This window comes from Setaria viridis, chromosome 1 (assembly GCF_005286985.2).
Source record: "Setaria viridis chromosome 1, Setaria_viridis_v4.0, whole genome shotgun sequence".
NCBI lineage: Eukaryota > Viridiplantae > Streptophyta > Magnoliopsida > Poales > Poaceae > Setaria > Setaria viridis.
In genome coordinates this window covers 35,249,208-35,271,808 of record NC_048263.2, presented here as the reverse complement: position 1 = coordinate 35,271,808, position 22,601 = coordinate 35,249,208, and the positions used below count along the sequence as shown (strand labels likewise).

Below are 22,601 nucleotides of genomic sequence, written 5' to 3'. Positions count from 1 at the left end.
GTGAATCAGTAACAGGCTCATATCCAAGCCACAGACAAATCGCAAACAAATAAATACTCGCTGATGATTTAGCAGACTTCTCAAACTTTCATTACTGAAGCCTGCAAGGTTTACAGAATTAGAAAATAGTGAGAAAGGATAGAGATCAGTATTAGGGAGTCATAGTGCAATATTGTATAGCTGCTGGGTCCTACATAAGCTGTCTCCTTTTAAAAATATGCCTTTTGTTCCTAGGAATAGACGATGGATTTTTTGGAATAAGCAGCCTAGGTAATGGGGAAGAATGGCTGCTTCCTCTCTTCTTCTTTGGTTTCTTCTACCCTTGGTGGAGTAGTAGAAGAGGACAAGAATGCCAATAGAGCAAAACAAAAGGCATCTGTTTCGTCTTTCCCTCTTAGTTGTCTCCTTATAACTCTTGCTTTTGTCCTTCGTTTGGACCTCCAACTGTGGGGTGGTTGAAGAATGACATGCTGTTCTTGATCCTTGAGGTAACTACTTTCCTGTTTCAGCTTTGATTCATTTATTTGATGAGGATTTGCATCACATGTTTCCTTAGCCCGCGGATTGCAGCATCTTAATAAGAATAGGAATGATGATTTGACTCTTTATACTTTATGTTTTGTACAGTTCAGTCTCAGTAACTAAGATATGTGCTAAACTGCTAATCCATCATCCATCAATAATTGTAACCTTGCTTATACATTAATATGGATCTAAACTTAGACATTAGCAGGTTGTCTACTTCAAATCATGACACAGAGTATGAGCATGTCCTTGCTTTTAGCTTTATGCCAACCTTTGTGTTCCATTTAGTAAGACACCATCCTGGTGAATAGCATGGTTCAGATCCCACTGAAGATGAACGAAAAGGTGAATTTAAATTTTTATAAACTCCTAGCAGTGTTGCCCATGATGGGTTTTGTTTGCTTTAGTAATTTAACTATGCTGACATTTTCTATCTTTAGTTATGCTTATACTTTTATTCTATTCTATTTTATTTTGTCAATATTATAAGATTGCAAATCTTGTGAACCACAGGATTTCAAATTCAAGCTATAAATATGCTAGCTGCAGAGAGCAACTCACGGCATAATAGGCACTCTCGCAATGATTCTTCCATAAAGCACAAAAGTGGCTATGAACCTTCAGACACAGAGACCGAGTGGCATGAAAGCCCTTGGAACGATGGAGTATTAACATCAGAGAGGACTCGTCTTCCTAAAGATCCTGGTAGGAATGGCCAAGTTGGTATTAGGAGGCAAAACATATCCCCTAACCGCGCAAGAGATTATAATGTTGAGAAAACTTCAAACTTGAGGTACAGTCGTACACCTCCCCGAGTAACAGAACAAAGGCGCCAACCTTCTTCACATGTGTCTGGAAAGAATGAATCACGTAAGAAGAATAGCCGGACGCCTCCCAGATTTCGTTCCTCTATGGAAAGCTTTAGTAAATCATCAATCAAGGCAAGGTTTTCGCGCAATCGATCAGTTTCTACACCAAAACTACGGCCACAAGAGAAGGAACTACCTGCTAGAGCTCCTGCATTTCCTGGCACTAATTCTGTCTCAGCATATCCAGCCAGAGAAGCTGTTGACAATATAGAAGAAGATTCGCATGCAGAAAATTGTTCCCGGGAGATCAACTCAGAAAATTGTTCCCGGGAGATCAATGAGTTGATCGCAAATGGCAAGTTGCCTAATTCCAGATATAATGAGTATGCATTTACAAGCACAGAGTCGATACCTACAGGTGACATCTTCTTCTCCCGCGATTGTAGGGCACCACTGGAGAAAACATCAACAAAGCATAGCAATATTGACGAATCACTTACCATGCATCCAAATGCCCATGCTGAGAGTGGAGGTGTTACTCAAGAAAATAGCAGTAATTTAGGCCAGCTGTCACAATTCGTTTCAGCCCAGACAGGTCTATCGCGTACAACTACAAAATCCAGCTATGCTACTGGCCGCCATTCCCAAATAAGCAGCACTACCACTTTGAGTAGCCCGTATAGTGGTGGCAGATTAAGTGGAGAGAGTGGAAAGTTTAGTGATTTCACTGGGAAACTAGTTGGAGGCGTCGTGAAATTCACATCTAGCAAAGTGCAAAATGATGCTTGGCTTCCATGCATGACCGGCAAGGCATGCCGGAAGTCAAGAACGCCAAACAACAAAACAAAAGATGAATCTGAATCAAGTTTCATTCAGAAGGCACTTGTTGTTGAGAAGATTAGACTTTTGTGGGCTGATAAACATCGTCCACGTAATTTAAATGGATTTACTTGCCACAGGGAGCAAGTTCAGCAGCTTAAACAATTGGTAATCACTCGAGATCTTTCTTAGATAAAATGTGTTTTTATCCATTATAAATTTATAGTTTTTTCTTTAACAAAGTATCTGCATTCTGTTTCTGAAATTTTCACAGCCCAAAAAGTTTCCTTTCAGTTCATCCTGCCTGCCATTTTTTTAGGTGTAGACTAGAATTTGTTAATGAGTGTGCCTAATTGGCATTTGCATGGCCATACTGTTCTGCATGTTGTGGTCCCAGTAATTTAAAGCTGGTGCTCTTGTCTTATAAATGTTAGTATCCTGTTGTGACAGGTTTCCACGGAGTTTTGCCCACACATCATTTTCAAAGGACCTCCAGGATCAGGAAAGAGGTCTTTGTGCAGAGCTGTCCTCACTGAGATATTTGGTGATTCCTCTCTGAATGTACAAACTTAAATACTGAATATGGAAAGTTCTGTTAATATATATACTATGTACAGATTTCATCAAATATTTGTTGCGGCTTTTTCAGGTCTCTCACTATTTGAAGAGCTGCAATGGGCAGGTTTGTTCTGTTGTTAATGGCTATCAGTCAACATTTGAACATGTCCATGCAGTATACCATGTTTTGCCATTACCTTTTAATTTTGAGTTAGTTTCACAAAACCACAACTATTTGCACCTAACTACCAAGGAACTACAACTTCGATACCAGTTTCACAGAACTACAACATTTTGCATGGACCCACCGTCATTATGTGGATGACATGCGGGTCGCTGTGAAACTAAGGGCACAAGTAGTTGTAGTTTTGTAAAATTGGTCCTAGAAGTTGTAGTTCCTTGACATTTAGGTGCAATTGTAGTTTTTTTAATTAACTCTTTGATTTTACAATAGCCGAATAGCATGCCCATAGTTGACGTTAAAAGATCTCTCCATAGTCCTGTCATCGTTCCTTTTATTCAACATTAGTGTTTTTTATTTGAAAAAATCACCACATAAAGTAGTTGTGTTTTATGAGATTGAGCGAGCTAAGGCTTCCATAATTTTGCAGGGATCTTCATCTGTGCCCATTCTTGTGCCAGTGTCATCAAGCAATCACCATGTGGAACTCAACATGAGGTCTCAATCCAAGAACGCTAGATACGCTTTGATGACTCTAGCAAATGAAATGTCAGATAAGCGTAAAATCACTGAACCAGTTTTGAGAAAGAACTTTAAAGGTATAATTCATGCTCAGGAATTCTGTAACATTCTTGAAATGCCATTCTATTTGAACTATTCATAACATGATTAATTGTTCTTTCCAGTAATTGTTCTCTATGATGTTGATAAAGTCAGCGAGAATAATCAGCGGTTGATAAAATGGATACTTGATTCCTCCTCTGATGCATGCAAGATAATAATGACTTGCCAGGATGAATCTAATCTCATAGATTCTATAAAGAGTCGTTGCAAGCTTATTACAATTGGTGTGCCCAGTGCACGTGAGGTGAGTTCACTTCAGTTATAAGCCAGCCCTTACATGTTAGTTTTCATCAACTATCTAAGTCCCAAATTCAGAACACATGACTACATGAGATAGCTATTCAACTCTAGCATGTTATTTTGCTTGATATGATCTTTATATGTGATTTATTGATGATCTATCTTCATATTGTGAAGCATGGGCAAATTTCCACTCCAGTATTTTGTTAATAGTTTAGAACAACTTACTAACATTTTATTTTATTCTTGTCAGATTGTGGATGTCCTTACTTATATATCAAAAAGAGAGAGTTTTGATCTTCCTTCAAGTTTTGCTACTACCATTGCAAGTCAATCCAGACAGAACTTGAGGGAGGCCATACTGGCGTTGGAGGCATGTAAAGCCAACAAGTACGATCGTAGTATTTCTCTGTTTCTGTCTTGTGAAAGTTAGTTCCTCTCAATCTAATATCGCAGTTCACTATTCTCTGATTTTTTTTCTGTTTCCCTTTCAATTTACCAGTTATCCCTTCATTGATGGACAAGCTATACCACTTGGATGGGAGGAGGTTCTGGAGGAACTTTCCGCAGAAATTTTGGATGATCCTGCTCCCAAAAGGTGGGACACTAACTGTCATACATTCACATTGCCCTTGGAACGAGTTGCTCCCACCACCAACTTCACATTATAGCTTGTGGTGACTTTGATCGGTCACTATGTACATCAGTTTGTGCATGCGTTGCACACAGAAATGGCATTGAACTGTGTGATTGCATCTTATAGATTTGCATAACAGATGAAAAATGTTTTGTAGGTTATTCTTGGCACGAGGCAAGCTCCAGAAGCTCCTGGTGGAATTTGTACCTCCTAAGCTAATACTCCAGGTAAACTATGCGAACCGGAGATGAAAAGTTTCTCTTTGTGCTTCAGGATGCTTTTGTCTCAACAGAACAATAACCACACATATGAACATCACTCCTGAATCTCTTGCAGAAGCTCGTAGAACTCTTCCTGAAGGGGATTCAGACTAGTGTGAAGAGGGAGGTCTACTACTGGCATGCCTACTATGTGAGTTTGCTCGTACTTCGAATTTGCATGCACTTTACGTAATGAGCTATGTTAATGATATATGAGAATAATGAATTTCAGGATAAGCGGTTGCCAGTCGGTGCAAGTGCTCTGCTGAAATTGGAAGGTAAGCTGCCATTTTTTTCCTTGTATTCAAATAATCACTACTACTATTTAGTATTCTGATACACAGTTGGCTAAGTGCTAGGGAAATATGGATCTAGTTGGAAGGAAATTATTAGACTTGGTTCTGGATCAATGCTGATTTTTGCTAGGGGAATGGCATATTGTCACTTGTTAGCATATTTCTGTGTGTTCCATGGGCTTTGCAGATTGCTGCGATTCCTGGAAAGTTAACGGCTATCTGATCCCTTTTCCCCCCTTTACTTCGGCAGAGTTTGTTGCCAAGTTCATGAGCATCCACCGCAAGAGCTTGTCAGTCAGCTCACAATGAGTCCAAGATTCCGGAGATGGCGCGGTGAAAATGTGAAAAGGACGGAACGACCAAACGCAAGCACGTCTGAATGTGGTTCAGCTGTGTCGAAATCCTGTCTGTGTTATCACCTATCGGTCATTGACTCATGGTGCGTCTTTTTCTGGTTCCATGGTACTATGGTCGTACGTCCTGTCTGTGTTGTGCAGTTGGTATATGGTGCATACCCTTTTCTTTTCTTTTTTCTTTTTTGCCTCCGCATAGCCACGTGCATCATACTATGAATATGGACATCGAATAAGTGCCTATACCTTCTCTGGTGGCAACGCGTTGTTGCAAACATATGCTCGGGAGACATAATACGTAATTTGTTGTGAATACGATACATCATCTAGCAATCCACCACACTAGGGGTGCTAGTGTGGTAAAGGACTCTTTTATTTAGCCTGATTGACAAATTTAAGAATCGGATTTCATAAGAATCGGATCATAATAATATATAATTTTGAATCTGAGTTGAATTATGAATGAGGTACGAGGGTTGTGATCCATTACCATCGCTAACGACACGTGTAAGCCGACACGTATTTTTTTTTTCTTTTGAGAGGGGACGCCGACACGCGTACGTGGGTCGCTTTTTGCTTAAGCCGCCCCAGGGCCCAGGCGCGCAGGTGACACGAATCATACACGAGCCCACCATGGCTGCGCAGAGCTTTGGCGGCCCAGTCTGTGAGGGCCCGCCGACGGCCTGCGCAGAGCTTTGGCGGCCTGTGTGTGCCTGTGTGGCGGCGTGGCGACGCGCGTCCGGTTTCTCCCCTTGCCGCCGCCGGCGTGCCGTGGACCCGTGGTCCCACCCCGAAGCTCCGGATTCCGGAATGGAGCCCGAGACTGTACGGACGGGCGTCGGCGTCTCCGGTCCACGCCCGCGGTGGACGAGGTCTACCCACGCGGGGGCGCCCGATTCCCCGTATATTCCCCGGCTCGTGGGGAGTGGGAGACGCGAGCCGGGAACCAGATGCGGTGCGCGCCTCCCGCCCTTCCCCCCACCCCAGCTTCCCCACTCCCCGCTGCTTCCACTAATGCGTTATCCCTCGCGTGGCGCGATCCTTGCCGTCCACGTCGCCTTCGCGCGGCCATCGGACGGCCCGCGAACCAGGGGGACGCCCGGGGCCCACCCGTCCTCCCCCTCGCGTCACGGAAAAGCAAAAGCTGGGCTGGGCTGGCTGAAATATCACGTTGATTCGTTCGAGCCCCTGGCGTTGGACAGCAGCAGCGGACTCGAGGCCGCTCCCTCCGCCACCTCGCGCTCGCCTGCCTGACGCCTCTCTCCTCCGCGCTTCCGCCACCGATCGGCTCCGGTGAGTGGCGAGGCCCCCCTCCTCTCTCCCTCGATCCGGCCGGGTGGATCGGTGGCCGCGTCGTCGCGCGCTTGCGGTTTTGATGGCGTTGGTTTCTTGGGGGCATCGTGCTGTACGACAGCATTTCTTGGTTTCTTGGGTGCTCGGGTGCCTTTTCTTGCTTGGTGTTTGATTTGTTTTACCTGCCGTTCGCCCGTTGGAGCCGTTTGCTTCTCCTTTTCTGCTTCTTTGGTATGCTCTCGTGTGTTTGATCTGATGGCGGTGTAGTTTGTGATCAGATGCTGGCGGTGTATTTTTCTCTCTACTTTTTTCTTCGTTTTCATGAAGTTGGGAATGATTCGCGTGCCTTCCTTTCTCGCTTTTTATCCTGTATTCTTTCCCATTCTTTTGCGTACACTTTGGTGTTCTTCAATACTCTTTATTGCTATCAAGGACAACGCTAGCATTTTTCTTTTTCGGATTACCGTATTATGCGAACACGTTTTGCGTTCGACTTATTTTGGTTCGGATCTCTTGGTTTGGATCTGCTTCGATTTGTTTTGGATTAGGTCATTTCCTCTTTGTGTGGTGTTCCTTCGCTCTCCTTTTCGAGCGTCCCTTTCTTGTTCTGTTGAGTTCGCTACAAACACCAGAAGTGTAGAACCACTGCAACCTCGTTGGCTTTCCCCCATCTGCTATACTTTTCCCATCTGGGATATAGTTCTAGCTGTGAGCATGTGTTTCTTTGTACCGGTTATACTTGTGAATGATTCCTATATTTGCAAAATGTGGTGCCGCAGTTGTTTGGGTCCAATATTTAGGATACTGATGTCATCTCCTCGTATTTGTCTTAACTTTTGACTAAGATCATGGTAGCTTCGATTAATTTGTTGTGATCCTTCTTTCTGCTGCTTACGGCTTGCATAGAACAGATGTACTAATCTAACCGCGTCCTGTGGCAATCGCATAAACTAATTTCACTTGGCATTGTTTAGTGGGCTCTTTCTTTGTGCTGTTTGAAGTTACTTAGAAGGCCACTTTCCGTTTGGCTTTTTCTGTATCTGTTTGCCTTTGAACTTACTCAGGAGAAAGAACTTTTCTGCGTTCCCAATTTGTTGGCTGTCCCTGCTTTAAAAGTTACTAAGTACTCAGTCCCTGTTCAGACCTCCATTTTTTCTCTCTACATCTTTTTGGATCATGTTCAATGTGTTTGTAAATTATTTCTGCTGACATCAGAGCAAGAAGCCAAGAACGTCTGTGTTCCGTTAGTCACTTGGTTGTTGGGATCTTGAAGTGGTGGTTAATTTTGGCGTAAAATTGCATACGTTTGCTAAAGTCTGGTTAGGCATTGCGTTTTGATCTTCAGGCAATAGAGATTGGAGTGATCCTTGTTCTGGAAACTTTAAAATTGTGTACTCTTGGACAAAGTCCACTGAGATCAGTGACAGTGGGCTAAACAGGATTATTGAGATGGGTAAACTGGTAAAGTTGCATGTACACAGGAAAACAACGCTGGTTTTTGTAGTAATGATGCACATAATCTGACTTTCTTACACTATTCATGGAGCTCATACTTAACCTTACTTTGTTATACTATTTAGTTTGCCTCCTATTCCTATTGTCCCTGATTTAGATTAATTTTTGAATTAATGAAATTGTTTTAAATCATGTAGCCATGGCTGGAACTCCTGTTCTCAATGAGCGTATCCTTTCTTCCATGTCCCAGAAACATGTTGCTGCTCACCCGTGGCATGATTTGGAGATTGGTACTAAACGCTTATCTCTGTTCAATGATACATCATTTTGCTATGTTTTCTTAGACTATGTTATTGTCACCTTTTCGTTCCCTCATGGATAAAATACCAAAGTGATTTTATGTTTCTTTGCCTTATCGTATGCGCCTTCAAATGCAGGACCAGGGGCTCCTGAAGTTTTCAACTGTGTAAGTTAACCTTTTACTACTAAATTTACAAATAATGTTGTTCTGAATTCTGATCATACTGATGGACACCAATTTGAAGCTTTATCTTCACACTTACATTAAGCCTCATATGACAGCATGAGGACTGATATTCCTGGCCTGTTTAGCAGTCTTGGACTTCACAATTTATAAACTCCAGATACATTAGATCTACTGATTTTTGCTGGGACAATAGAGCTTAAGTTATATTGCAACAAATCAATCTCATGATATCCCTACTTGTACATCATTTTTGGCCATGGTATGAATATATGATCTACTGGTTCAAAAATATCTCAAACTGTCCTGTAGTACAGAAATATATGATGCACCAGTTCAACCATGTCTCATTTTGTGTTACTAGGGTATGCTTATGTTCACCAATCAGTGGCTAACCAGCTGTGCCTGCATACTAGTAGATAGCATCTGTTGCAGACTGGACTTCTTTATTTACCTGTCTTTAGATGTGGTGCTGAAATAAAGCATGTTGGTAACCTATCTTTCCCTGTACTTGTTTTATTCCTGTAAAGTAAATTTGCATCGCACGTCTTTTTTTTTCAATTGCCAGGTGGTTGAGATTCCTAGAGGCACCAAGGTTAAGTATGAGTTGGACAAGGCATCTGGTCTGATCAAGGTGAGGTCCCATGTCATGTTGTTTGAACGTGTTTGTTAATTTGGAACAATATTGCCGAAATATAGTTGCTGTGCCTAAAATGTGCCAAGAGGGTAAAACATTCCGTCAATTAGCAGTGCTCCATCCAAATGTAGTCTTATATTTCAAAGGAATAAAAAAAGGACACGTCTTAATAATGTGTAGATTAGTAACACCTTGGATTGTGGTGGTTTTCTTGCTGCAACATCATGTTTTTCACATTGACAATAATAAATAATCAGAGATTTTTTTTTACAGGTTGATCGTGTCCTTTACTCCTCTGTTGTTTACCCACACAACTATGGTTTCATACCACGCACACTCTGTGAAGATAGCGACCCCATGGATGTCCTCATCCTGATGCAGGTATCTGATGTATGTAACGTTTAGATAATGTTCCATTATCAGCTTTACTCTAACATCGCGTGCTCTTTTTCTGGCAGGAACAAGTTGTTCCTGGGTGTTTCCTGCGAGCTCGTGCTATTGGGCTCATGCCTATGATTGATCAGGTCTAGTTTCGCCATCAGCTTATTGCATACTCTGTTTCACCTTAGGCTATGGTTTATTGCCTCGTGCTCTTGCATGTAATTTGAGATCTGCTGATGCATGAGCTTTGACCAAGCCAGCGTAGGGCTTTTCTATGGAATGACAGTTCTCCTAGTAATTCTATCTCAAGGCTTAGTTCTTACATCTTATTTAATCATTGATCAAAATCACTAGGGTGAGAAAGATGATAAGATCATAGCAGTCTGTGCTGATGACCCTGAGTACCGTCACTACACGGACATCAAGGATCTTCCTCCGCATCGCCTTCAAGAGATCCGCCGCTTCTTTGAAGATTGTATGTTCTAGATTGTATACAAGCTCATCCCAAGTGTTACAACTAGTCTAATTGTTAAAAATCTGCTATGTTGACAGATAAGAAGAATGAAAACAAAGAGGTTGCAGTGAATGAGTTCCTCCCAGCAAAAGATGCCATCGAGGCAATCAAGTACTCCATGTGAGTTTTCTTCCCCATACTCGGGCATAATATGATGCTACTCTATACTTTCTTCGATACTATTTTATACAACGCGATAATTTGCATGATGCCAAAACTGATCCATTTACTGAACCATTTTGAATGTTATGCTGCAGGGACCTGTATGGCTCGTACATCATCGAAAGCCTGAGGAAGTAATCTATAGCTGCTAGATTGCGGATGCTGCATGATTTACTGAGCAGCTCATCGAGAGTACGAAGTACCGTGGTACAACATATGTTAACACGCACGGACTAAAATCATGACAAAAGGGATATTACCTTATTGTTCATGTCGAGACAAGCAGCAGTGCCTTTGTTTCCATTATATATGCCGTGTCAAGTCCAAGCACTTGACGTTTGCTGAAATCTTTGTCGTCAAACCAACATTTGACAGAATGATTGCGATTGCCTGATAGAAAATCACTGATACATAAATGCCTTTCGCTCATCTTCACCGTGTGTTTCGATGTACCATGAACATTTCGTATGTTTTCATTCCTTGTGTTCAAGAGATGCTTAGGATTTGCCGTTGGTAACTGAAAGCTAGCTAACTAGTTCAGCCTGCACAGAAGATGCTTAGGAGGCCATGTTTAGCACAGCTTTAGCCTGCACAGAATCTAACTAGTGGGTTGCAGAAACTACCTCGCAATTTCACTCAGCTTCTGCTTACAGGCCATCGCAGAGTTTTTAGAGTTCTGCATGTTTCAGTGGAGAAACAGCAGCTGTCAGACAGGTGTGAGTTGCCTGTAATTACCCTTATCAGACTGAGTACTGTAGCCCCGAAGCTATAAGCATAGGAAACATGGGCTATTTCAGATGATGTTTCAAGGCTTGTAGACCTCTTATAAAACGCCAATATTACTTGTCAGGTCCCATAGGAGCAAGTCACTAAAACTGACACAAAACTGTGATTCGCAAATGAAGTATACCGCGGAAGTTTGTGTTTTTATTCAAAGATTGCAACCCTTTCACAGTACAACAAGCTACCACCTGGTCGAACAATGCGATTCATCGTAATACAGTGACGTGTTCGAAAACCGCTATCCCACAAGCCTCCAAAGAAACTCTAGAGCTTCAGCGCTAAAGCTGAAACAGCCTTTATCCCTCAGTAATGCCCTAGAATTTAAGAAAGGTGTAATAGTGGTGTGCAAAAGGGGTATTAAGCGCCCATGACATGAAGCATGATGGCATTCTGAGCGTGCATCCGGTTTTCAGCCTGGGGGAATACGATTGAGTTGGGAGCCTCGATGGCACCGTCTGTCACCTCCACCCCTCTCTCTGCAGGTAAACAATGCATGAGGTAGGCCTGTGGACCAGCGATCTCCATCATGGCTTCATCCACCTGCAAGAAAGGGTAAAATAAGTGTGTTAACTGCGGGCCACCATATCTGCAACTATCATTCCAAAACAAGACATCTGCAGAAGTGTTGCTTGTACACTTCACCATCACTAGAGCACCATACTTATTTTTATGAGATAAAGGCTAGTATTATTCTTGAACTGTCTGAATGTAAGAACACAAATGATTACTTTTCCAGTTTCTTGTAAATCACCATATGTACCAGTACCAGCATATGTAGTTGGCGTCCAGTAAGACAATAATGAATTCTAATAAGCATCTATCAACCAATCAGTGCAACCGACATGAGCAACAACTTATGGTGTACTCCTAAATGAGAAAAATAGACAAACCGTGAATCCTTGGAACTTCTGTTTTCTATAATCAGCTTCTTCCTTTTGGCCCATGCTGGCCCAGACATCTGTATAAACAACGTCTGCTCCCTTAACTGCCTCCCTGGGATCATTTGTTATTTCAATTTTACTGATTCCAGCACTCCTGGCGATCTCCACTGTCTTTGCATCTGGTTCAAATCCCTCGGGACAAACGCATACAAAGTGAAAAGGAAGTACAGCAGCTAATAGAAGCCATGAGTGCACAATATTGTTCCCGTCTCCAACATAGACAACCTGCATAGCAATTGAAAATGAGAATTGGTCACATCCCAAAAACTTTGAGATATAAAGAAAAGGAGCATATGCAACTACTGCAATGGTACATGTAATAATCTACCTTTGTGTTTTCAATACGACCAATGTGCTCAATCATAGTAAGTGCATCAGCCATTATCTGGCACGGATGGTTGTAGTCGGTGAGGCCATTTATTACAGGTACAGATGCATATTTAGCCAAGTCCAGAATATCCTGCCAATACCAAATGGGAAGTTAGGGAGATAATGTTTAGATGCCAAAAAGAAAGGGTAACCAACACTGAATGGAATTATTTTAAGATTAATGCATGAAGGCAGAATGACAACAGTAAATTTGGAAGATCAAGTATCTCAGTACATGTCAACAAAACATTATGATTGCAAAGCAAACAATCAATCAAAAACATTAAATATTCCCTTGAAGCATTCAGTAAGATAATTTTCAATATACTATCAATGGATATAATCAAACCAAAAAGATATTACTAACTGCAAAGATAATGATATCAGCTAAAACACATCATGCATCCATACACCTACCAAATTGGCTTCTAGATTATTAGAATTAACATACTGTTTCAATAAAAGTGTAAAATCTACAATAAAATGAGGCAGGTACTTCATATTAATATATTTCAGATTGGGAAAATCTTGCTTTAGCTGCCAACTCTCATAGTTTAGAAGCAGATATCTAAGACTTGTGCTCAAGCAGCATGGCAAGGCAGATCAAATTTGTAAGAAAACGATCCAGAATATGAGTACTAGCAGATTATGTAGGTAAAAGGGTCAACCGTAAAAAATCTTAATCATGAAATTCAAGATCATACCTGGTGAGCAAAAACTCGAGCCATAATCATGTCATTATAGCCAGAGAGTACTCGAGCAACATCACGAGTCTCCTCGCGCTTGCCCATTTGGATATCATCAGGACCCAAATAGATAGCATGTCCACCAAGCAAGAAGAATCCTGTCTCAAATGAAACACGGGTCCTCATTGATGGCTTGGCAAAAATCATCGCCATTGATTTTCCTTTGAACGGTTGGAAGCTCGTGTCTCCAGATTTTATCGCTTTCTTAACCTCAAGCGCCCGATTAAGGATCTTCATGATTGTATCCTTGTCAAAATCATTGATATGAAGGAAATCCTTAGGAACCTGCTTGGCTGCAAGAAATTGCTACAGTTAGAAGGAAAGTGGGCTTCGCATGAAATGCTACTTCCTATATAATGAAAGCTCCCTTCGATGCCTAAAACATTTGAGTGCATATATGGGTATGAAATGATCATTCAGAGTTAAACCAAAGTCAGATTGGTCGTCCCTGTACATTTTACACCGTGTCAAGCAGCAAAACTAAAACCTTTACAGTAGGAACAGCTCAATGGTGACGCGAAGCAAAATCAATACACTATGCACAAATCATAATGTATGCTGAGCAATTCAAGGAAAATGCAGTGTTTAGTAATTCATGTATGTGTATCTCAACATGAGCATTTGTAGTCAGTCTATGTGTATCTCAACATGAGCATTTTTTTGTCAGTCTAATGGCAATACCAAAACAGAAACATGAACATTCGCCATCAGTCTAGTGGCTAGCATAGCATCCATTCTATATTTCTAGTCAAAAGTTAAAATAAACCTGCTGTTGACTTTTAAGAGCTATCGGCAAATCCACTCCAGCTAGGACCCAAAGTTAGCCACAAACTGAAGTACTCGATCACATTTGATTGCCCCGAATCAACAAAATCAACAAGCCTCGCAGTTTATAGTTTATTGCATCTCACGGCATGGTTACTTCAAACTAATCGGATCGCACAACCGCACCGCGCACTGACCGGCGGCCATATCCCCCGGCAGAACCCTAGATAGCAGCGAGCCCCCAACCCGGAAACTAGTCGTAGAAGAATACTCCAATGCGGCATTAGAATCCCTTACCATCTTTCCCCGCGGCGGGGGACGCGGCGGGAGTGGACACGGCGGCGACCGCGACCCCGCGGCGGGCCACGGGCGAAGCGGCGATTGGGCGCGCGGTGCCCGGGGCGAGGGTGAGCGGCTGCCGGAGGCGGGGGGAGGGGAGGACGAGGTGGCCGCTGGAGCCGGAGATAGCCGCCGCCGCCGCCGCCGGCGTCATCGCGGGTGGCACGCGTGCGATGGACTGGGGCGCCGAGGCAGATGGATCAGGACAGGCGGCAGATGGATCAGGACAGGCGTGATGGATGGCGGGGTGGGTGTGTGAGTGTGGGAACTAGGGATACTGGCGTCTGGCGGTCGCCGGCGTCTGATACGGGTTGGATACGGCTAGTCTAGGGTTGAGCGCGTCGGCGAGGACACGAGGTCACGCTAGCATTCAGTATAATATATTCGAGGCTCGCGACCCGCTCGTATTCGGTTCGTTTTAAGTTTGATTCGAGTTCGGTTCAAATTCTAAACGAGTCGAATTCAAACTCGTACGCTCGGGGTGATCAGCTGTCTCTTGCGTCACGCCGGCACTCTCCCATCAGGCTAAATAAGAGTAATCACGTATGCTAAAAAAAACAATCGAGTACTTGAACAGGTACATTCCAGTACATCATCAAAACATTTTATCTTAAAAGGCTTTATTAGTTGCAGATCCAAGTAGTATACCGCATTGGCGCTGGCGGTGCTTAGATGTTTTCTCGACGCAACCACCACATCCACGTCACATACAAGTATTATATGACAAGCATTCATGTATAAACGATTTTGACATGATAAGCATCTTGTTTTTCCTATGTGAGAAAAAGTCCCCATCTTCTCTCTGCAGCATCTCCTATTTTATATTTTTGCAGATTGCACTGTACAAGACTAAAATGAAAGTAATACAATTTGCAGCTAAGGGCAGCTCGGTTCGGTTGGTTCTAACAACCGAAGTCGAATACAACCAGCGTTAGCACCCTGCTGTGTGAACACTGGTTCGTAGGGGCCCACATACGAGAAAAATTCGTTCAGTCTTCCTTCATTGGTGTGCTATTTTATTCCGTTGAGTTGAACTCCATAGGGGTGTTTGGATACGAGGTTTATCAGGATCACGTCGGATGTTCAGATGCTAATTAGGAAAAAACTAATTACAAAACTAATTGCACAGATGGAGTCTAATTCGCAAGATGAATCTATTAAAGCTAATTAATCTATCATTATCAAATGGTTACTGGAGCACCACATTGTAAATCATGGACTAATCAGACTTAATAGATTCGTCTCGCGAATTAGACTCCATCTGTGCAATTAGTTTTGTAATTAGCTCATGTTAGCACCACATTATCAAATCATGGACTAATCAGACTTTAATACCCCTAATTAGTATCAAACATCCGATGTGACAGGTGCTAAAGTTTAGCAGGGAGTATCAAACACCCCCTAACTCGAGTTCGATTTCTATTCTAACATGCAAAGGTCGAGTTCGATTTCTATTCTAACATGCAAAGGTCGGCTCTCACAGTATTCTCAACTTGACCTTTTGTGATCGAATCTGAAATTTATCATAGCTTCAAATAAATTTATCAGTGACTTCCGGAGTTTCCGTAACTTACGGAATTTTTGAAGAAATCTTCGGATTCTCTGGGGATTAGCAAGAATTCACTTACAACCTATGCAATGCTTGACCAAAAGTAGTTTGACAAATATAGTTTAAGCAACAGAGATACTGAGCCTGAAACACCAGATACAAAAGAGCTAGAAACTTTCTATAAATGTAGATCGAGCACAAACTTTAGAAATGGACTCTATACTTGACCAAGTAAATGAATCAAAGCAACAAGCACAAGAGATACAAGGATTTATTTATCGGAGTTTAACTCCACACTTGAAGCTTACATCTCCGTTGAAGAACCCACGAAGGGTGGACTTTCACACCTAAACCATTTTCCTCACTCTAGCAACCACAAAGATCAAGCTAGAGTCACTTACTCAATCATCGGGGGTAATACAAACTTCCTAGGCTCTCCACAAGCTTGGATGCTCCACGAGCAAACGCCTAGGTGGCTAGGAGCTTAAAGCTTCAAAAGTAACAAACACAAAATCCACCAGCTCGACGAATAACAAGGTGCTTAAGAGATGGGAAATCAGCTCACTAGCACTCTCTCTTGCTCTCCCTTAAATCTCCCACTAAATCTCACCAAGAAGGCAAGAGGGGAGTAAAGAGGGCTTTTGAATGTTTCTGAACAGCTCATGTCGAAGCTAAGTTAAGAGAGTTAATGTGGAAGGGGGTATTTATACCTCTTCACCAAAAAGTATGTATTGGAGCGATGAGTTTTGAAGAATTTCTAAACTTTCTCCTGAAACTCCGGAGCCTTCGGAATATTTTGCAACGAGTTACGGAAACTCTGGAACTCTCATATTAACACCATGTTAAGTGTATCTCATATGGAGTGCAAGGGCAAAAGGTGTCTCTTATAGGTTGATTAGGTTATTTTCAGCACTTTTCAACATAAAGATTGCAAATTACGTATCCTATTAAGAGTGCGACATTCCTAAACTCAAATTCAAACCAAAATTAAATTTAGTCTTCAATATATGCCTTGTTCACATTTCATTTGCTTTTTTAGGGCTATCCAAAAATGCTACATGTCATCCAATTTTTTTATACCTGCTCATGCACTTAAAAACTCATTAGTCACCTAAGCTTTATGTCATTAACTTACCAAAATCCATTTAGAGAGGACCAAGATACTTTTTCAATGGTCTAACAATTAGGGAAGGGAAGGAAGCCCATTAGTAATCTTATTATCCACCAGGTCCATTTATGAAAGGAGATAGTCCGTACGCAATATGGGAATAGCGAGCTTAGTATGTTCGAGTTTAGATCTTTGTCACCCCGTTCCGAATTGTTTAACTTTTCTAAATATATAAATTTTGATATGCATCTAAATATATATTATATCTAAATACATATTACGACTTTATCATTTGGAACGGAAGATGTGCTGTTCAACCAACTTTCAATCCTGTAGTTTCCTAATGGGCCGGAGAAAATTAAATATCGTGAAACAATCCTCGTGATATATGCTATCCTATGGTAGTTTCCTAATGTTATTATTTAAACGATATGCTAGGTGCATCCATGTGAGTTTGTGCGAGCACTTGTATATACCCCTTCTGTTTCAAATTATAAATTATTTTAATTTTTCTATAAATATATAATTTTTACTACGCATCTAGATCCAATATATATATATATATATATATATATATATATCCAAATGCATAGCAAAATTTATAAATTTAGAAATGCCTAAAATACTTACAATTTGGAATTGAGGGAACCAATATATATCCAAGTGTATAGCAAAATTTATAAATTTAGAAATGCCTAAAATACTTACAATTTGGAATTGAGAGAGCATTATATATCTACATCCCACCTCGGGACAATTTAGTTTGGTGATAAAGAAAGAACTTAAAAATTAAATATCGTTGTTCACGCTTGAAGATAAATAAGATGAACCACCGTAAAATCTTATTGAAGAGACCATGCAATTAGATTTTGCTTTTCTTTCTCCCGACGACAGTAGGAGACATGATATAACGTGATAACGTGAGGAAGACCATGTAATTTACATATTCTCCCCCCTTATCCTTTCCTTTTTTATATAACATATAACATGATAACGTCACGAGGACTTGTTGCACAAGAAGATTCTCGGCTCGTGCCTGACCGGCTGACTTTGCGATTGAACTATAGCGGATCGCGTCTTCCACTCTTCCTTCAGTTGCATCATCATCCGCAGACTCTTCTCTTCTTCTTCTTCTTCTTTTTATCTCCGTCGTTTCGATCACTGATAGCATCACCACCTGCAGTCTTGACCAACAGAAAACACCAAACCAACCGGACGGCTCACGACGTGTCCGGAAAGATACCTGTTCCCCTCCCGCGCACGAGAAAAGAGCCGAACCATCCACGCTGCCACGCCTGGCCCCTGAACCCCCGCGTGCGCCAGCGCGTGCGTCACGTGGTCAACTGGACCGAGCCCCGGGCCCCTCTGCCAGCGCCCCACGCGGTGCCGCGCGGGAGCCGAACCGAACACCCCAACAACCCTTTGCTCACTGCAGCTCGCTCCACGGGTCGTCCATCCCCGACCGATCCGTCCTGATCGTCCCATCCTGTCCAAAAGCCGCGCCAACCGAACACAAACCCCTCGCGCCCGTGCCGCGTACCCCACCGAACCAGTGACCCCACCCCACCAGGCCCACCGTCCAGGCAGTCCCCCACACGGCCACGTGCACGACGCCTCCCGCCTCCCGCCTCTCCCTTTCTTTCCCTCCAAGAACAGGGGAGGGGAGCCGCCGCGCCCACCCGACGCTGACACCGGGGGCCCAGCGACCGCGCCGTGGAAGGTACGCAAGGGATTGGGTGCGGCAGCTTTCGCTGTTCCTTGCCCTTTTCTTTCGTGTTCTCCACTCCCCTCGTGGCCTCCTCCTCCTCCGCGCAGTAATAAAAAGGGAGCGGATAAATAAATAGATCACTCCAGGTAATAAATCCCGCAGCAAAAATCGCGCACCTTACCTTCCCCACACTAGTCTCCCCCTTACCCCTCCGCGCTTGTTGCCTTGCGCGGCTCGCCTGCCTGCGCCAGGCTTGTCTCGCCTCGCCTCTCTTCCCCTCCCCCCCGCCCCGCGCCGCGCCGCCTACTCCTATTTCGCCCCCCGGCCCCATAAATTCGAATCGAAACGCGACCGGGGCTGCTGCGGCCGTGGGAAAGGGGAACAACAGAGAGAAAGGCCAACGCCGTCTTCTCTTCCTCGAGGCCAGGGGACGACGAGGAGGTGGCCCGCAGCTGGCTCGCTAGGGTTTCCCCCCTCGTTCTTGGTGTCGGCGCCGCGCCGCGCCGCCGGGACCCCGACTCGGTCAGGTGAGTGATGCCGCCTCCAGCTCCCGCGAATCCTATCTCCCTTCGACGCCGTGCTGGGTAGGTGGGGGGATCTCGCCGCCCGACGGGGTTCAATTCGTTCGGCTGCCGGGCTGCGGGTGGCGGGTTTGGCGGCGACGGGGGGCGGTCTCGCCTGATCTGACGGGGGTGCTGGGCCGTCGGTGAGGCGGATTGGGAGTTCCTCTTCCGCGCGGTGGAATTGGTCGGGGTTTTGAAATTTTTCAAATGGGACTGCTGGATTTGGGACTCGTATGGTTCGTGTGTCCGTGCGCGCGATTTCGTGTGGGTATGTAGGGGTAATCGCGGGGTGGGGAATATCGAGCGTTTCTCCTTTTTTCGCGGTGAATGATTTGTGCTGCCTATCGGCATCTCATGCAGCCGACTTTTCCAGAGGATAGGGTGCATACGTGTTCCGCTGGAGATGTTTCCGAATATTTTGGATCGGAATCCCCCAATCGTGGCTTATTATTATTTTTCCTCTCCAAGGAGGGTCTGATTCATTCTGACGGCGATTTTTGTTCCTCAATTTCGATTCAGGGCTTTGTCAGGGAGGTGCAGCTGTCGGTGATTACCCTCGAGCTGCAGCCGCATCCCCATGCCGACCATCACGCATTACGTGCTGGACCCCTTCCTTGAGACGGGGTCGCCAGCGCAGGTCCAGAAGGCCGTGCCCAAGCCGCCGCCACCTCCTCCGGAGAAGGCCACGCCTGTGCCGGTGGCTCCTGTTAGGACGCAGACATCGCCGGCATCGCTCTACGCCACGCCGGAGAGCACGACCCTGCCTGACTCGCCTTCCTCGTTCCCAGGAACCTGGTCACCGTACCTCATCAACCATAAGAGGCGGGGCGCCTCCCTTGCCAAGACCCTCTCTCAGGGCGATGCTGTGGGTGAGGTTAGAGAGCTGAAGCTCCCTGTGACACTGCCTGGTTTGTCCAAAAGTTGTGAAGCCGTTGAAGTGCATGAGCCTGAGTTTGCGTTTCAGCAAGCGAACAATGGTCAAGCTGAAGGTGACTGTGGTGTGGAAGAGCCTTTTAATGGGCAGGATGGAATACTCCAGAAGGGCAAGGGAACTGTGGCAGCTGAAAATGGGCAGGATCAGCCTGAGTTTGAGTTTCAGCGTGGAAGTCTTGAAGCATTAGTGAGGCCTGTCAATGTCGCAAGGCCTTCGAATGGTGCGGCACCAAATAATGCTGAGAGTGATGCCTTCTTTGAACTTCAGGATTCGATGAGTGTGGCTAGCAATACTGAGACTGATGAGGCTGGTGTGCATGAGCGGTGGTGGAAGCCCAGTTCTCCTCTTGGGACGTCTGTTGGCACACCTGGTGCAGAATTCTATGATGCATTTGAAGGTACCATTCAGTTTGCTACACTTTATTTGTCATGTTGTTTTTCTTTCCTATCTATATATATGCTGGGTTTGATGGTATTGCACTGTTAAAAACAATATTGAAAATTAGCCTATTAGTGAGTGTAATTTTCCTTGCTCACTATAGTGATAGCTCATATATTTAGAACAGCTCAAAGGGTACAGACAAAACTAAGTAGCAACTGAGTTGGCGAAATATCCTTCCATGGTTTCCTTCCTAAGATGTAACATTAATCACGTTCTGCTTTGGGTTATGTAAGCTTTGTCATAAAGTGGAATTGGTTGTATGAGTTAATCCTTTGACAGGTCGGTTCTAAAGTTTGATGGACCAGTTTTCCCCTCCTGATATTTAGTGTAGTTTCTCCCTTGTCTTTGAACTTTAACACTCTTATGAAGTCTTTAGTAGTTAGGGTTTGATTCGCCTCAGTCATCTTTATTTGGTTGAATTGTCTTCTCTTGATCCTTGTTTGCATTGTAATTGCTGGTTACCATGAGCTAATTCTCTTACACTAAGTGATGGGAATGTTTATGGTATGCTAAATGTTGCATGGACACAGTTTCGTCCTATGAGTCATTATACTTGAATTTCTGGATGCCTCTTTGTTTATTTAGAACTAGTGGTCAACGTTGCTTTTGTGTTAACTCCCATTTTTTTATTTTTCTAAAATTCAGAAATATCCAGTGATGGTGGAACTCGATCATCGCGTGCCATGGATGATGACCTCCGTGAGATGAGGTTAAGTCTGTTAATGGAAATAGAGAGGAGAAAGCAAGCAGAAGAAGCACTTGAGAACTGGCAAGCAGAATGGAAGAAGCTGAGTCACCACCTATCACGTGTTGCCTTATCACTTCCATCTCCAAGTACAGCTGAGAATACTGATGATTCAAGTGTGGATCCTGGAGCTGAGTTGTGCCAGCAAATAACTGTTTCACAACTTGTAGCTGCTGCTATTGCACGGGGTTTAGCTCGTGCTGAAGTGGAATCAGAGATGGAAACTGTGATTGCAGCAAAGAACTTTGACATTGCAAGGCTGTCAGATAGGGTTCAGTACTATGAAGCTGCAAACAGGGAGATGTCTCAAAGAAACCAAGAAGCCATTGGTAAGTACCTTTTGCCATTGCAATTATTATGTTTGTTGTTTCAGTGATTATTCTGTACAGGTCATGCTTGTCATCGTTCAAAATTTGACTGTTTAGCATTCTAGTTGGCACCTAGGCACTTGGCTTTATCCTTTTTTGTAACTCATAGTGGCCTTTGGAACACCGCATATTGCATAGTATTTCCTGGTCCTTGATAAATTAGGTAAGAGATGAATGTTTGTGGAAGCTGGATGAAAAAAGCTACATGCATTCTGTGTTAGGTGCCTTATGATATATACGATATCTGTTCTCTAGGTTCAAACTAACACATTGTCTTGATTAAGTCATCTTATTGTTGGCTATTTGTTCCAGAAATATTGAATGGGACATTGCAAACAACCACCATGCATCATTCCTTTTTTTGTCTTTTATGCTGCGTATTTAGTACTGTGGTAGATTTATGTTTGAATCATTTTTTCTTATGGTTTGCAGAGATGTCAAGGCAACAACGGAAGGAGCGTAAGAAGCGACAGAAGTGGTTCTGGGGTTCCGTTGGGCTTGCAGTCACCCTTGGCGCCACAGCCATTGCCTGGTCCTACCTACCTTCATCACAGCCCCAAGCCAGTGCAGATTCAAATAGCGCCTCCAGCGAATAGAGCTAGGACGAAGACGTATCTCCTCCTTTCCGAAGCCTAACAAAGCTCTAACTATACTCTTAGAGGAAAAAAGGTTGTATAAGTTTTCTCTTTTTGCGATCGGCTGTGATCGCTACGATCCTCATTTGTCGCATCCTCTGTAAAAATGTTGGGTGGGTCATCTCCGGTCAGGATTGGCTCCATTCCAATCACCGTAAAGCTCTTTGCATAGCTGGTTGAGCAAATAATACGAGGAATGTCAACATGGTTGGTAGTCCATGCCCAACTCAAGTGGAGTTGATTTTGTCAACCGAAGTTTTGTTCTAAAATCCTTTTCCTGTTCTCGAACTAAGAGATGGCACAAGGAAGTTTTGTTTTCCTGTTTCTGAATTGGTTTAGACAGTTTTTCGCGCTTGCATCTAGCGTGGTTATAGTCTCT

The 22,601-nt window shown here is 43.6% G+C and overlaps 4 protein-coding genes across 7 annotated transcripts; 3 read left to right on the top strand and 1 right to left on the bottom strand.

Moving 5' to 3' along the window:
- The first annotated feature begins 65 nt into the window (after positions 1-65).
- LOC117834777 (replication factor C subunit 3-like) lies at positions 66-5,624 on the top strand. Of its 3 annotated transcripts, XM_072294800.1 has the most exons (12): positions 66-488; positions 1,039-2,321; positions 2,604-2,714; positions 2,803-2,835; positions 3,323-3,491; positions 3,579-3,760; positions 4,010-4,146; positions 4,259-4,354; positions 4,551-4,620; positions 4,730-4,804; positions 4,886-4,931; positions 5,200-5,624. In XM_072294800.1, exons 2-12 carry the CDS (start codon positions 1,062-1,064, stop codon positions 5,256-5,258), a joined length of 2,238 nt encoding a protein of 745 aa, XP_072150901.1. In that variant the 5' UTR covers positions 66-488; positions 1,039-1,061; the 3' UTR covers positions 5,259-5,624. The 3 variants fall into 3 exon arrangements, with proteins under 3 accessions (XP_072150901.1, XP_072150902.1, XP_072150903.1); XM_072294801.1 differs by having other exon boundaries at positions 66-2,321; XM_072294802.1 differs by lacking the exon at positions 66-488 and having other exon boundaries at positions 2,128-2,321; positions 2,604-2,697.
- An 811-nt stretch (positions 5,625-6,435) lies between these two features.
- On the top strand, positions 6,436-10,657 carry LOC117834754 (soluble inorganic pyrophosphatase). Of its 2 annotated transcripts, none has more exons than XM_034714286.2 (9): positions 6,436-6,595; positions 8,248-8,340; positions 8,488-8,516; positions 9,103-9,168; positions 9,445-9,552; positions 9,630-9,695; positions 9,907-10,027; positions 10,105-10,186; positions 10,324-10,657. In XM_034714286.2, exons 2-9 carry the CDS (start codon positions 8,250-8,252, stop codon positions 10,364-10,366), a joined length of 606 nt encoding a protein of 201 aa, XP_034570177.1. In that variant the 5' UTR covers positions 6,436-6,595; positions 8,248-8,249; the 3' UTR covers positions 10,367-10,657. The 2 variants fall into 2 exon arrangements, with proteins under 2 accessions (XP_034570177.1, XP_034570183.1); XM_034714292.2 differs by lacking the exon at positions 6,436-6,595 and adding an exon at positions 6,797-7,303.
- A 478-nt stretch (positions 10,658-11,135) lies between these two features.
- On the bottom strand, positions 11,136-14,499 carry LOC117834744 (ornithine carbamoyltransferase, chloroplastic). Its single transcript, XM_034714274.2, has 5 exons — positions 14,130-14,499; positions 13,026-13,360; positions 12,281-12,412; positions 11,902-12,177; positions 11,136-11,551 (listed from the first exon to the last, which is right to left on the bottom strand). Exons 1-5 carry the CDS (start codon positions 14,323-14,325, stop codon positions 11,369-11,371), a joined length of 1,122 nt encoding a protein of 373 aa, XP_034570165.1. The 5' UTR covers positions 14,326-14,499; the 3' UTR covers positions 11,136-11,368.
- Positions 14,500-18,777: 4,278 nt separating this feature from the next.
- Positions 18,778-22,472, top strand: LOC117834709 (uncharacterized). The gene is made up of 4 exons (XM_034714240.2): positions 18,778-19,063; positions 19,619-20,430; positions 21,120-21,548; positions 22,020-22,472. Exons 2-4 carry the CDS (start codon positions 19,677-19,679, stop codon positions 22,181-22,183), a joined length of 1,347 nt encoding a protein of 448 aa, XP_034570131.1. The 5' UTR covers positions 18,778-19,063; positions 19,619-19,676; the 3' UTR covers positions 22,184-22,472.
- Positions 22,473-22,601: the final 129 nt, after the last annotated feature.

Excerpts from the sequence above, each read along its gene's own strand:
- LOC117834777 (XM_072294800.1), top strand. The coding sequence starts at position 1,062 with ATGCTAGCTGCAGAGAGCAACTCACGGCATAATAGGCACTCTCGCAAT. Across the intron at positions 2,322-2,603 it reads TTCAGCAGCTTAAACAATTG|GTTTCCACGGAGTTTTGCCC; the intron begins GTAATCACTCGA and ends CTGTTGTGACAG. Across the intron at positions 3,492-3,578 it reads TTTGAGAAAGAACTTTAAAG|TAATTGTTCTCTATGATGTT; the intron begins GTATAATTCATG and ends TGTTCTTTCCAG.
- LOC117834754 (XM_034714286.2), top strand. The coding sequence starts at position 8,250 with ATGGCTGGAACTCCTGTTCTCAATGAGCGTATCCTTTCTTCCATGTCC. Across the intron at positions 9,553-9,629 it reads ATGTCCTCATCCTGATGCAG|GAACAAGTTGTTCCTGGGTG; the intron begins GTATCTGATGTA and ends TTTTTCTGGCAG. Across the intron at positions 9,696-9,906 it reads TCATGCCTATGATTGATCAG|GGTGAGAAAGATGATAAGAT; the intron begins GTCTAGTTTCGC and ends CAAAATCACTAG.
- LOC117834744 (XM_034714274.2), bottom strand. The coding sequence starts at position 14,325 with ATGACGCCGGCGGCGGCGGCGGCGGCTATCTCCGGCTCCAGCGGCCAC. Across the intron at positions 13,361-14,129 it reads CCCCGCCGCGGGGAAAGATG|CCAAGCAGGTTCCTAAGGAT; the intron begins GTAAGGGATTCT and ends AATTTCTTGCAG. Across the intron at positions 12,178-12,280 it reads GTCGTATTGAAAACACAAAG|GTTGTCTATGTTGGAGACGG; the intron begins GTAGATTATTAC and ends ATTGCTATGCAG.
- LOC117834709 (XM_034714240.2), top strand. The coding sequence starts at position 19,677 with ATGCCGACCATCACGCATTACGTGCTGGACCCCTTCCTTGAGACGGGG. Across the intron at positions 20,431-21,119 it reads ATTCTATGATGCATTTGAAG|AAATATCCAGTGATGGTGGA; the intron begins GTACCATTCAGT and ends TCTAAAATTCAG. Across the intron at positions 21,549-22,019 it reads AAGAAACCAAGAAGCCATTG|AGATGTCAAGGCAACAACGG; the intron begins GTAAGTACCTTT and ends TATGGTTTGCAG.